The sequence below is a fragment of the Xyrauchen texanus genome, chromosome 6, assembly GCF_025860055.1.
Source record: "Xyrauchen texanus isolate HMW12.3.18 chromosome 6, RBS_HiC_50CHRs, whole genome shotgun sequence".
In the NCBI taxonomy this organism is placed as follows: domain Eukaryota; kingdom Metazoa; phylum Chordata; class Actinopteri; order Cypriniformes; family Catostomidae; genus Xyrauchen; species Xyrauchen texanus.
The window spans coordinates 37,841,114-37,856,005 of NC_068281.1; the positions used below are offsets into that span (position 1 = coordinate 37,841,114).

The following is a 14,892-nucleotide window of genomic DNA, read 5'->3' on the forward strand; positions in this document are numbered from 1 at the left end:
CACTTTTCTGTTACAATATTTTTTTGTACTTTGGCAACTAAATCTCAATGTTCACTGTTTGCACAGTCAAACAAACTAATGATAGCATGTGCTGAAGCATTCTACCAATTAGAAATTAGCATAATCAATTCTGATTCAAAGTAATGGTCAGCATCCTCCAATCACTGCCAACCATTTTAAAATAACATTCTGAATCTAAGTACTGATTAACATTTTCCCATGTCTGCCAACCATGTTTAGTGGTACAAGCATCATCTGCACCAACTGAACTTTTGGCAAGTGAACGCACTTGTCTGAGGATGCTACCTTGCTCCCATTTTAGTGAATGACTTAACCTCCAGTGTGCTATCTGTCTCCACTGGTCTCAGAACTGTTCGAAAAGCACCTTTTTTTCATCCTAACTCCAACATTTTTCAGCTTTTGGATGAACCTGTTGAATCTCAATGTGATAATCTATAATCCACTTCGTGTTCATTGTGTTAAATATCGTGCCATTTCATGATAATTTGATAATTTTCAAAATGGCAAATCTGATAAAACTAGAGACTCCAATCATTTGACTCAAATAGGTTTCAATGTAAAAACTTACAAACTTTGTTGCCGTTTCTCCCAAAGACAAACTTTACTGAGAGCAGCGCCATGTGCGTCAAAAGTTTAACCTTTACTGACAGCCCAGAGTGTCCTGAATTGAAATCAGATGAACCCTGACCCTAAACCCTAAACCTACCAAATGTGAATCTTGTGAGAATTTTGCAGAACAACATTAGTTGAAATAAGAAATTAGTGATCCTTTACCAGTAAACAGGACTGTCCTGTTCTTCTGTCACTTTGTAATAGTCCTCATTGTCTTTGATGCTCTTAGTCAGGCCGAAGTCTCCGATCTTCACCAGACTCTCATTCTCCACTAACACATTCCTTGCTGCCAGATCCCTGTGGATGTAGTTCTGAGAACCCAGATACTCCATCCCCTGATAAAAACACAGCAAAATAATAAGGTCAAACCCACAACATTTATATTCCTGGCTGGTGATCTGTCATACTGCTGCCTAAATAGACAGCATAGTTACATCAAGCTTAAAACAATTAATAATTTTTTTTGGTTTCTGAGCGTTAGTGAAACTTAGTTCATGGGTAAAGTAGCTGAACTGGTTATATCACCTGACATATTTGAAGCGCATAAAGCAGAAGTTTCTTGTGGTTGATATTGTTTTTGTTGCGGGGCAGGTAATCCTTCAGACTGCCAGCGGGCAAATACTCCATAATTAACTTGATATTCATTCCTCCTGAAAGATTTACATTCAACACAAGCAATATGATACTGTGTGTATATAAGCAGGGTTTGAGAAAGAGTGTGTGTGTGTGTGTGTGTGTGTTCATGATTTACCCTCTTCGTTGCAGATGCCTTTGTATTTCACAATGTTTTCATGGTATAGGTTTCTGATGGTGTTGATCTCTCTCCTCAGATTGCTGCTCTCATTCTCTGTTTTCAGAGATTTGACGGCAACCAGCTCACCCGTCTGATCTCCATTAGGGTCGTACAGACACAGATCCACCACCCCAAAGTTACCCTGCACAAGATAAACAGAGCACAATACATTGCGAAACAATATATACTGACAATCAATCAAACTTATTTTATGGACTTTTTAGAAGTCTTATTGGATACTGAGCATGTTCACATGCAAACATTTTTACCGATTAAGCTCAATAAGCTTACAATGTATAAGGTAATGTAAATGCCTTAAAAGTTCGGGGTTGGATGGGGTATAGGTCAGAATAGATCGGGGTAAAGTCATAAATGGCTTAAGCATAAACCGATCTACACAGGTATACCTTGATTTCGCAATGCACGTTAAAACCTTTTCCGGCGTAGCCAATGTGCGCTAGTGTTGTGCGCATGACTGTTCATGCTTTGACGTTAATAGCAGAGATACTTTTAGTAAACCCTGTGGTTTCAAATCTCATGCAGATGTGGTTGTCTTGTGATGTCTAATTTATTAAATAAGCTGATATTGGTTAGTCCTATTGATGTCCTACAGGGGTATTTTATCCTCTTTTCATTACACATCTCTCTGGAATACACTATACTGATTGTTCAATGGCACCATCTAGTGGTCGGATATTTCTCAGTAACAACCGCACATCAACACAATCAGACCACTCATCTAGGTATTGCGAGCCATCGTACCTGCTTCTGGGATCACTTTAAGATCTATACAAGTATGCTTATGAAATCATTTAAACTCAAATCAATGTTTCATGTACATTTATTTATATGGCAAATACTGTAGTCTTATAATAAGATGCATAATGAGCAGTCAGACATTCATTAATTACAAAATGAACACCAACAGAATTCAGATTTATTACTTCTTACATAATTACATAATTTCAACACAAATCAATATTTAATGTCCATGTATTTATATATTTGGTTAGTAGCCGTGTAATGAGCAGGATCATGTACAATATAATCCTGCATAAGGGTCCTGATCACCCTGTCTGGGTTTATTTTGCAATAACAACCGGCTGACAGTACATTATCCCTCACGTAATCATAATAGTCCTATTGGGAACTTAAATGTATTCTAAAAGATCTAGCGTTATGTTAAGTGTTGTGTGTGATGAATCCTATTAGAACATTTTCATTAGGATCCTTTAGGAATGACTCCAATTTATTAAAGAAATTTCATTAGGAATCCTGTACACATTCACAGACCTAGAGAAGTCCAGTACCTTTCCGAGTTCTGTGATTATTTTGAGGAATCTCCTCTTGAAATCTGTGGGATCAGTCTCCTGTGGAGGAATTACTCCAGATAAAATGTGAATCTCTGTAGGTAGAACATAAAGAAATTGTGTTAACAAAAGTGTATGATTTGAAATCTGCCATTAGCAATCCACTCACCATTTAAAGATTTCTTGTATATCCTACATTGTGATCCTAATAATATTAATAATATTAATAATAATAAGGAAGTTTATGACCACAAATAAAATGTCTTCTTTTTGCTGTGTAAATCATTGGAAAAAAGAAATGCAATATTTAAAAATAACTACACAATATAAAGTATTTGTAAAGCATTAGTTTATCGTTAATTATACCATGGCCTGTTCGAACACTCAATTCTGATTGGATGGAATGCGTGTGTTGAAACCATTTAATGCACAGGTAGTTCCAGTCAGTTTTTATCATGTTCTATATTAATGAGCCTACTCTGCTTTCCTCCGTAATGAGACATTGTAAGAGTTTTATTCCTCTGTTCAAACGACCCCCCGAATGCGAATATAGTCTCAGAACTGGGATTAACCATCACATCAAGTCATGCCATCTTTAAATCGACTGTGAGAAGCAAAAGGAAAAGCCAACAGTGTTCATTAGCTCCCTATTACTCACCCAAAAAGCTTGTAAGAAATGTATGGTTTGATATTCAGCTGTTTTGCACGAAAGGATAAAGAAGGAAACCGGGACTATTTAATTGGGTATTTCGCTGTCTGGAAAGACGATATAAACTGTAATATGATAAACACAAACTGCTCTGCTCAACATGTGCCGTCTATAACCACTAGGGGGTGCCCCGTGATCACACATCGCTGACTAAAGCTCTGAATAGATGGAGACTGTTTCATAACAAGCAGCCTTTTCCAGTTTTGTATTCATGCAAGGCACATGCAATTTCATTCTTAATTCAATCAGTCATGCAGCCTTAATGGCTACCACATGGATGTCTCAAAATGACAAAGCCTGCAAAGAATAGGAATTAAATATTACATAGTCTGAGGAGTGCCAACCCTTTTCCATTATGTGTCTATTATTATTTCTGGATTGAGTATTTAAATTCACAGTTTTTAAAGAGTGTTTGGTCTCTAAAAACTGTGATATTATTACATTACTTTATTTCTGTGTCTGATTTAGAATGGGCAGAACTCTAGATCTAATGACCCGTAGATAAATTTAACCGTTATTGTTAGTCTTCCAGTCAAAATGTGTGCTGTAAAAATCAATAACAGCTGCAACTAATCAATGCGGGCATGGTTCAAACGGGATAATCCACAGCTAGATGTGTGTTAAACAATTTGAATGCACTTCGTGGAGGCAACCGCTTCACATCGGGTGGTTCTTCATCTCCACATTGTGCATTAAAATCGATTAACGCACACCTAGCCATGGATTATCCCTTACTTGATAATTTATAAATTGTTTATTACATTAATAAGACACATACAAAAAGTTGTTATTTTTACAAAATGTTATGTTTATATTCAGTGTAGAAAACGATTTATTATTGCTCAATAAGTACATATATATGGCAGTTTGATAATGGTTTTTCATCCTTAGTCAATAACTTGTTAATCATACCTAACTGAAGTATTTTAGATGATGAAAACTCTAAATACTGAAAATCACAGGATAAATTGGCAAAGTTAGATGCCTATTATGTGTACCAGTGTTAGTATTAAGATGATGAGATGTATACCCTGCTCTCGCTGCTCTTTAATGCGGTCCAGCTCTCTCACTATGGCTCTGAAGAACGGTCTCTTTCTGGGGTCATAGTTCATGCACTGGGAGATCAGATCTGCCAGTTCACTGATGCTGGGAGTGACCAGTGTACCACACACCTCATAGAATCGCTCTTTCTAAGAGCACACAGACAGAAAGATTTCATTGCAAATGTTATAGTCAGAAAAACACTCCTGACTGTTACGAATGGAGGCAGCGAAGCAGACGAGGAGATGCGGATCCAATCGCAGTTCAACTTTATTAAGTAAACAAGGAAGAAAAAACACAAAGGAAAACCCTCAATGGGGAAATAAACATAAAACTAGAAAACACAGGCAGGGAACACACACCAGGCTAACAACATTCAACGAACGAACCGGAGTGAACAAAAAGCAGGGCTTAATACACAGTGAGTGATGACAGAATGAGACACAGGTGAAAACAATGAACAAAATGGCAGTGATGATGGCAGGTGGATTCTGGGAAGTGTAGTTCTAAACAATGACAAGTGAGACAGTGGAGCTAAACAAGGGACAAAATTGAAAACTATGGAATGCAAGGTGACAAAAATGGCAGACAGAGGGCAACAGTGAAACAAGACAAGGAATTCCTAACATAGCCCCCCCTCAAGGATCGGATTCCAGACGATCACAGTGACATAAAACAAAACAAAAAATGTCCATGACTGGGGGGGAGCTTGAGGTGGACAGACAGACCAAGAGGGCAACGAGGGGCAGACAGACAGTCCAGGGGGCAACGAGGGGAAGACAGACAGTCCAGGGGGCACAGAAGGCAGGCAGGAAGTCCAAGGGGGCACAAAGGGCAGGCAGGAAGTCCAAGGGGGCACAGAGGGCAGGCAGGAAGTCCAAGGGGGCACAGATGGCAGGCAGGAAGTCCAAGGGGGCACAGATGGCAGGCAGGAAGTCCAAGGGGGCACAGATGGCAGGCAGGAAGTCCAAGGGGGCACATATGGCAGGCAGGAAGTTCAAGGGGGCACAAAGGGCAAGGACAGGTTCAGGTGGTCTGGGAGCTGGCCACCGGGCAAGGACAGGTTTGGGGAACCTGGGAGGAGGCCACTGGATAGGGACTGGGTCAGGGGGCCTGGGCAGAGGCCACAGGACAGGGACCGGGTCAGGAGGCCTGGGAGGAGGCCACTGGACAGGGACTGGGTCAGGAAACCTGGGAGGAGGCCACTGGACAGGGACTGGGTCAGGAGGCCTGGGAGGAGGCCACAGGACAGGGACTGGGTCAGGAGGCCTGGGAGGAGGCCACAGGACAGGGACCGGGTCAGGAGGCCTGGGGGAAGGCCACAGGATGGGAACAGGGTCAGGAGGCCTGGGAGGAGGCCACAGGACAGGGACAGGGTCAGGAGGCCTGGGAGGAGGCCACAGGACAGGGACTGGGTCAGGAGGTCTGGGAGGAGGCCACAGGACAGGGACTGGGTCAGGGGCCTTGGAAGAGGCCACAGGACGGGAACAGGGTCAGGAGGCCTGGGAGGAGGCCACAGGACAGGCACTGGGTCAGGAGGCCTGGGAGGAGGCCACAGGACAGGGACCGGGTCAGGAGGCCTGGGGAAGGCCACAGGACGGGAACAGGGTCAGGAGGCCTGGGAGGAGGCCACAAAGGTGGTGACCTGGAAGGCTCTGGCGGTGAAGCCGTAGGAGGCTCGGGAGGCAGAGCCAGGAGGCTGAGGGAGGCTCGGGAGGCGGAGCCGAGGGAGGCTCAGCTGAGGGAGGCTCTGGAGGCGGAGCTGAGGGAGGCTCTGGAGGCTCAGAGGCCTCAGGGGGCGGAGCCGTGGGAGGCTCAGGAGGCAGAGCCGAGGGAGGAGGAACCATGGAAAGCTTGGGAGGCTCAGGGGGCGGAGCCACAGGAGGCTCGGGAGGCGGAGCAGTAGGAGGCTCGGGAGGCTCAGCTGAGGGAGGCTCTGGAGGCGGAGCTGAGGGAGGCTCCAAGGCCTCAGGGGGCGGAGCCGTGGGAGGCTCAGGAGGCAGAGTCGAGGGAGGCTCGAGAGGCGGAGCCCTGGGAATCTCGGGAGGAGGAGCCCTGGCAGACTCGAGAGACTTGAGAGATGGAGCCCTGGGAGGCGGAGCCCTAGGAGGCTTGGGAGGAGGAGCCCTGGGTGGCTCGGGAGACTTAAGAGGCGGAGCCCTGGGAGGCTCGGGAGACTTGAGAGGCGGAGCCCTGGAAGGCTCAAGAGGAGCCCTGGAAGACTCGAGAGGCGGAGCCCTGGGAGGCTCGAGAGGCGGAGCCCTGGGAGGCTTGAGAGGCGGAGCCCTGGGAGGCTCGGGAGGCGGAGCTCTGGAAAGCTCAGGAGGCGGAGCTCTGGAAAGCTCGGGAGGCTCGGAAGGCGGAGCTCTGGAAAGCTCGGAAGGCGGAGCTCTAGGAAGCTCGGGAGGCTCGAGGGGCGCAGGCTCTAGGACGGGCATGACCACTGGCGCTGGCTTCTGGTCAGTCCAGGCTATTGGCATTAGCCCGGGAACAGTCGAGGCAACAGGCGCTGGCTCAGGGACGGTCGAGGCTACAGGCGCTGGCTCAGGGACGGTCGAGGCTACAGGCGCTGGCTCAGGGACGGTCGAGGCTACAGGCGCTGGCTCAGGGACTGTCGAGGCTACAGGCGCTGGCTCAGGGACTGTCGAGGCTACAGGCGCTGGCTCAGGGACGGTCGAGGCTACAGGCGCTGGCTCAAGGACGACCAAGGCGACAGGCACTGGCTCACTGACCTCTGAGGTGACAGGCACTGGCTCACTGACTGCGGTATGCGCTGGCTCACTGACTTCTGAGGCGACAGGTACTGGCTCACTGACCTCTGAGGCGACAGGTACTGGCTCACTGACCTCTGAGGCGACAGGCTCTGGCTGGGTGACTGTGGTACGCGCTGGCTTGGGTTCGCTGACCGTGGCTGACGAGGGCTCTGGCTGCAGACGGGCAGGCGAGGTTCTGGCTCGACCGTAGCTGACGAGGGCTCTGGCTGCAGACCGGCAGGCGAGGGCTCTGGCTCGCTGACCGTAGCTGACGAGGGCTCTGGCTCGCAGGCGAGGCTCGGCTGCAGGCAGGCGAGGGCTCTGGCTCGCTGACCGTAGCTGACGAGGGCTCTGGCTCGCAGACCGGGGCAGGCGTGGGCTCTGGCTCGCTGACCGTGGCAGGCGGAGACTGGGGAGCAGAAGCCTTTCCTCTTCTCCTCCTCCGCCGGGCGGACGAAGCTGGCAACGCTGGCTCGTTGGCCGTGGTAGGCATGAAGGGACGAACCATGGGCAAAGGGAGAGTTACCACTGTGGGAGGAGTGGCAGGGTTCTCCTCGATGATGCCCACAGTAAACAGTGAACCGCGGGCCAGCAGTCTCCTCCACGAACGCGTGGAGCGTCCAGCCGCGCGTTGCCTGTGGCAACCGCTCCTTGAGCGCACTGTTCAGGCTCGCCCGGAAAAACCCCACCAGGTCGGAGTCAGGGAATTCGGTGGCACTCGCAATCGCGAGGAAATCGCAGATGTGGTCCTCCACCGGACGATTTCCCTGACTAAGGCTGAGCAGCTGACAGCTCGCTTTTCGAACCGCTGGATCCATGTTTGGTCGTTCGTTCTGTTACGAATGGAGGCAGCGAAGCAGACGAGGAGATGCGGATCCAATCGCAGTTCAACTTTATTAAGTAAACAAGCAAGAAAAAACACAAATGAAAACCAAAGGGGAAATAAACATAAAACTAGAAAACACAGGCAGGGAACACACACCAGGCTAACAACATTCAACGAACGACCAGGAGTGAACAAAAAGCAGGGCTTAATACACAGTGAGTGATGACAGAATGAGACACAGGTGAAAACAATGAACAAAATGGCAGTGATTATGGCAGGTGGATTCTGGGAAGTGTAGTTCTAAACAATGACAAGTGAGACAGTGGAGCTAAACAAGGGACAAAATTGAAAACTATGGAATGCAAGGTGACAAAAATGGCAGACAGAGGGCAACAGTGAAACAAGACAAGGAATTCCTAACACTGACACTCAGAATGGTTTTCCATTTCTAAATAAAGACTTCTCTTTGGTCAAGTACAAATGTAGTGATGTGGCAGAAGAGTTATCCAGGAAGTGTCAGGCACCTCTGAAAGTTTCTTGTCACGCAGTGGCACCTCTCCATTGTAGCAGATCTCCCAGAGTGTGGTTCCAAAGCCCCACTTGTCTGCAGCAACATTTAGTGACGTGATGTCATTTACACACTCTGGGGCAATCCAGGGGATCCTGTCAATACACTCTGATCACAGAGACAATGATGGGTGTTATTAGTACAAAATGAGCATGACAGAAACTAACTGAGAGTTAAAACAAGGGGTGTAAAAATGCATTGCTCTGATAATTGAAAATGCAATGCATCAAATGCATACAGAATTTAATAGTTGATTATGTGCAATAATAATACCTAATTTATTTACACACATTTCTTATTGAAAATATAATTCATGACCTATTTTCAACTGTAATAATACACATTCGAAAAAAATAAATCCTCAATATGGAGTAAATTGTCCCTCCAGTTACATTAATTTTGTATACTGTATATTTACAATAACAATTGTGCCAAGATGTGTCCAAATAACTGAATCAAATCAAACCAAATCATGACCAGTTTCACATTTTATGATGCATTGCATTATTAGTAAATAATTGTATTCAAACTGACTCGTTAGTGCAAATATTTGCATACCTAGTAATAACACTGAATACTTTTATTGAAAGATTACAGTAAGTCAAATTACATTCAAAGAAATCTTAAAGGGATAGTTCACCCAAAATGAAAATTCTCTCATTTACTGACCCTCATACTGTCCCAGATGTGTATTACATTTTTTCAAGTGAATGGTCCATACAATGCAAGTGAAAAGTTCCAAAAAGCACATAAAGGCAGCATAAAAGTAATCCATAAGACTCCAGTGGTTTAATCCATATCTTCTGAAGCGATATGATAGGTGTGGGTGACAAACATCATTATTTAAGTCCTTTTTTTTTTTTTTTACAATAAATTCTCCCCTCTGCCAGTAGGTGGCGATATGGGTGGAAACTTTTGAATCGGCCAAATAAAATAAAAATAAAAATATGTGAAAGTGAAAGTGGAGATTTATATTAAAAAAGGACTTAAATATCTATCTATTTCTCACCCACACCTATGTACCATATCACTTCTGAAGATATGGATTTAACCACTGGATTTGTCTGGATTATTTTATGTTGCCTTTATTTGCTTTTTCCAGCTTCACATTTCTGGCCATCAATCACCTCCATTGAATGGACCCTTAGAGTTGAGATGATTCTTTTTGTGTTCAGCAGAAGAAAGAAAGTCATACAAATCTGGGATGGCATGAGGGTGCGTAAATAATGAGAGAATGTTCATTTTTGAGTGAACTGTTCCTTTGAAAACATCAGCTGAACAAAAATAAAAAAACATTTAGACACCTGCCCACTCTGTGAATGTGAGTGTTTGTTACCTGTTTTATTGAGCACAGTGATGGGCACTCCAGGATCACTCAATTTAATGAAAGGACCAGCCTCTTCTTCCAAACCATCACACTTTAACAAGACATTTTTAGCACACACATAGCCATGGACGAGCTTCTTATCCTCCTGAATGAGAGGAAATAAGACAGAATACTATTTTATAAACCCAAACATCAGATACCATATTTCATTTTTGTGAGATATATATTCGCAACTTTTATGAGTAATGAAATCTCTAGGAGTAAAGCAGGACAACTTTAAAATGCATGTTACATGTTACAATAATATGTTTTTATTAATTATACAAAAGATGAATCCAAGTCAATATTTTCCTAAAAGTTGCATATTTAGCTAATGTTCAACCTTAAATGTCGTACCAAATAACTGAGGACACTGGCAAGCTGTTCTGCAACGTGGAACTTCCAGGATGGCGTGAGATCAGAGCGATGATTCCTCATGAACAGATCCAGAGGCCCGTGCTGAACAAACTCCTCCACCATAATAACTAACAGAACAACATCAGCAACAACAACATCAGATCATCTGCGGGTCTGTTAATAAGTAACTACTAAAATATTCTCATCCTGGAGGTGAATGTCTTTTCTACACTGTGAGATGCAGCTGAATCCCACTTTGTCTTAAAAGTCAGTTCATAACAGTCAATTGTAATAATCTTTGTGGCATCCACAAAGTTATTCTTGCATGACTTGTCCTATTGAATTGAATGTGTTCATTTACCTAAGAATAGCTTCAAATTCATTTTAACTGTAATTACTTACATGTGTTTACATAATTATTTAAACAATGCTTATTTAAATATTTAGCAGTATAAAATCCTTAACTGTAAAACTACTGATAAGTACAGTAAATATAGCATAATGTTTATTAGTAATGATAAATAACAAGTGATTTACACCGAAAATCTGTAACTGTACAAATTGTCTTTTTGCGCAGTGGAACAGGCATACTTACTGTCCATACTGTGCATGCACATTCCATACATCAGAACCATGTGCTTATGTGATATCTGCCGCATCATGCTCACTGTGTCCAGGAAGGCCTGAGAGAAGTAGAGCAGTATCTATAAAAACTGTCAACAGCAGAGTTAACTACTCACTGAATAAGGCTTGGAGGTGTCACTCACAGAAATGTCCTTATGTCCTGCTCCCAGCACCTTTAGGACCACATTCACCTCCTCAGGGCTTGAAAACCCCTCATCATTCTCATTCCTCAACTTCAGTCTGCCAGCATAGATGTTCATGCGAGTTCCTTGACCAAGGTGTGTCTCCTGGATTGCAAACACCAGCTTCATAAGACATATGACCGTACAGGGAAGAAATGAAAAGATCCTCGATCCTCCACACACCCTTTAAAGGACCTTCAAATATCATATTATGTATTTTCAAGTGCCTGAATACATTTATCTTATGATGGGGTTACTGAAGGAACTGATGACACTTCTTAGATCTAAGATCTAACAGTACGTTTTTAGAGAAATGAAAAGGTGTCTAGAGATTAGAATGACATCGATGGCATAGATACGCTGTAGCAGCATTTGGGTTTTTTCTCATTAACATAGATAATTAAATATTTTAAGCACAGAAATGGTAAAAGAGGGCAAGTGCAAGGTTTCTGAAATGAAAAAGGGGAGGAAAAGTAATATGCTGTGTTAATGTGTCTGCACAAAAATCTAACAAAGAAACTGGAATATATATTGGGAAACGATATATATAAATGTTTTTAATATATTATGACAATATAGATATAATATAGTTATATCTATATTATATAATATAGTGTGCCAGTAGGGTTAACTTTATTCACATCATGCAAATAGGCACATAGTTTTTCAATGTCCAACCTGGATGATGTCCTCTTTGAGGATTCTTTGGAAGACAAGATGACTCTTCAGAGAGAGTGGTGATGCTGAGTCTGGTCTGGTCACCATGAGAAGGTTGGAGGGCTCTGAAAAAGAGTGAATGGACGATTATTTACATTTAATTAATGATTAATCATGCCCATTATATCTTACCCTTCAAGGCTTTTCATGAAGATTAGTGAAATGATACTCATGGATGTATTTTAGAATAAATATGAATAAATATAAAGTTACTGCATAGTTTAAACAAAGCATCTGAAGCAAACGTAAGAGGTGGGCAACCAGGGTGATACTATGGGTTCAGGGTGATTTTCAGTGCATTGTTACGTAGTTGCTAGGGTGTTCTTGGTTGTTGTTAGGGTCTTGTGACAGGTTGCTTGTCAGTTGCTTACTGGCTCAAGTGAAAACATGTCTCTGTTATATTCTATATCGCAAACTATGAACAAAGGGAATTTTGGGAGTGGTTAGGTTTGGAAGTCCTGGGGTCATACCTCATTAACATACAGGCAGGGATGGGGACAGACCTCCAGAATTATACAGCATTTGGCAAAGACCTTATAACTTTGTTACCATTAGTTTTATCAACATCGGAAAGAGAATATTATACCAGTCACACTGAGACATTTGAAATTATATTAAACGTGCCTAGTCACATTATTTGTATACATCAGATATTATATTTTGTTACATGCAGATCAGGTAAGTTATAGGTGTCATAAGCCGAAGGGAAAAAGGATGGGTAGAGGGGGGAAGAGATTTGCATTTTATGGTCCTTGCTCAGCAGGATGTGTTGACTCAGGTGGATATGCTAATCTGTGTAAGAGTTTATATGACTTGGTTCTCACAGAGTTCCTTGACTTTTACGATATCTTAAGCCAACCTTACACTATAACTCTCCACCTTTGACCAGGCCCGACCAGTAGGTGGCGAAGAATTTTAATCAGCAAAAAACAAATGAAGAATAATGTGGAGACTTAGATATTGATCGTCTTCTCACCCACACCTATTATTTAATTTCTGAAGATATGGATTTAACCACTGGAGTTGTATGGATTACTTTTATGATGCCTTTATGTGCTTTTTGATGCTTCAAAGTTCTGGTTACATTCACTTGCATTGTGAGGACCTACAGAGATGAAATATTCTATTTACTCACCCTGAAATATTCAGGGTGAGTAAATGATGAGAACATTTTTATTTCTGAGTGAACTAAGTTCAAGTGTCTAACCAAAGTGAACAAGTGAAACAAAATGACATCTGCAACACTAAATAGAGACAAACCTCTAATAATTCTCAATAAATAACTTTTGCACGCATATGAAAACAAACCAACCCACATTTCTTAAACAACCTCACAGGACATATTAAGAGATTGTTGTCCAATAACATATTTTATTTAAGTTGATGTACATCTCATTAAGACATATTTAATTGTTGTGGTGTCTGCTGGTTTGCTCACTTGTTTTCCTGTTGTTGTTCCTCTTTCCTTCAGTAGACTCTGCTTGTTAACAGCAGGTGCCATCACTATTGATCAATCATCACTCAGAGAGTGTATCAACATGATCTCATTAACTGTTTGGCCAATTCAACATTCAACACAACACAGAGTACATTCAACACTGCTCAGTGTTAGTTTTTAACACTCTTGTAGAGTGGAATCGTGGAGACACCAAGGAATGTTAATTTAACACAGGGAATTTTGCTGTGTAGTGTACACTTCAATCCAGCCACCCTGAAATTGCTATAGCACTATCATCTCTTCATAAACTCATATCATCAACTTTTGGGTAATAAGCTCCAGATTATACAGTATACAACTAAAGAAGATGTAAAAGGAGTTCTTAGTGTCCAGTACCTCTGGGTTGCGGTGGGCATCCACGCTTAAGTCTTAGGCTGGTGTGATCTGTTGTGAGACACTGTCCAGACAGGTGGTCCGTCAGCTCTCTCACAGTGGGCTTCACAATATCTGTTCCCGTCAGATGGAAGCCCTGAGTGCTCACTTCAATCTGAAAGTTCTTGAAGGTTTTGGTGGTTTCGCCATAATTATCCCTCTAGAATCACACAGAATCACATTTTTTTATTTAGTTTATACTTTCGTTTAAAAATTATTTCAAACTTGACATTTGCACCTAAATTTCAGCATCTTAACTACAGGAGTTTGCCTACATGAAAATATTAGATTTGAGCTAGAGCAAGGGCAAGATTTTGAGGTGAAAAATGACTTAAATTTCAGTCTTTTATTCACATAAATTATAGTATGACTTCAGAAGCCTTGGAATATAGTACACATGTCGCACTGACTACTTTTTTAGTACTTTATTGTGCTTTTATGTCTTTTTTTAGCTTGACAGTGATCATCTCCGTTTATTTGAATAATCGATTACATTTCTGCAAACTGTGTTCCACAGAAGAATTCATGAGAGTAAATAAAAGTATTAAAGTGCATTTGAACCTCTTTGCAGATGACCGTTATGAGAATATGATCATAATCGTGACAGCTCCAGCGCAGCAGGTACATGCCCTCTTCATAACCTTCCTTTTTGAGCTTCTGGTTGGCATATTCAGTGCTGAGGAGACAACAGCACACACAATTTCTTATAATGCTATTCTCTGTTGTTTTATTGATGTAGATTATTGGAATTAGACAGTTGTAGATGCAGATAAAACAAGTTGAGCAATTTATTTAGCACTGCATAATGTTAAACGATTAAAGGGATAGTTCACCCAATAATGAAAATTCTGTCATCATTTACTTGTTCTTTACAGTTATGAATTTCTGCCGTAATACACAGTATCATAAACCCTTGAGCATATTCAAATGTTTTGCATGAAGATGCGTCACACCAGGTTTGACGTCAATAACACTAAATGCAATCAGTTCTTGCGAGTCACGTAAATGAACACAATGCAGCAATTTTGAATATGCATATTCTTCTTTTGTTTTTTATCGATTCACATTTGCATATCGCCACCTACTGGTTGGGGTTGGTTAAAGGTGGAGATTTATAGTAAAAGCGGACTTACATATTGATCT

The 14,892-nt window shown here is 42.5% G+C and overlaps 1 protein-coding gene across 2 annotated transcripts in view; it reads right to left on the reverse strand.

Moving 5' to 3' along the window:
• LOC127645475 (tyrosine-protein kinase JAK1-like) overlaps positions 1-14,892 on the reverse strand; it is a 32,507-nt gene that overhangs the window by 5,547 nt on the left and 12,068 nt on the right. For both annotated transcript variants that reach the window (XM_052129102.1, XM_052129103.1), the window contains exons 9-21: positions 14,311-14,425; positions 13,714-13,909; positions 11,841-11,944; positions 11,124-11,267; positions 10,952-11,039; positions 10,357-10,484; positions 9,970-10,105; positions 8,590-8,741; positions 4,476-4,635; positions 2,737-2,831; positions 1,385-1,568; positions 1,159-1,283; positions 796-968 (exon numbers count right to left, since the gene is read on the reverse strand). In XM_052129102.1, the coding sequence (XP_051985062.1) occupies positions 796-968; positions 1,159-1,283; positions 1,385-1,568; positions 2,737-2,831; positions 4,476-4,635; positions 8,590-8,741; positions 9,970-10,105; positions 10,357-10,484; positions 10,952-11,039; positions 11,124-11,267; positions 11,841-11,944; positions 13,714-13,909; positions 14,311-14,425 (1,800 nt within the window). The remainder of the gene's footprint in view (positions 1-795; positions 969-1,158; positions 1,284-1,384; positions 1,569-2,736; positions 2,832-4,475; positions 4,636-8,589; positions 8,742-9,969; positions 10,106-10,356; positions 10,485-10,951; positions 11,040-11,123; positions 11,268-11,840; positions 11,945-13,713; positions 13,910-14,310; positions 14,426-14,892) is intronic.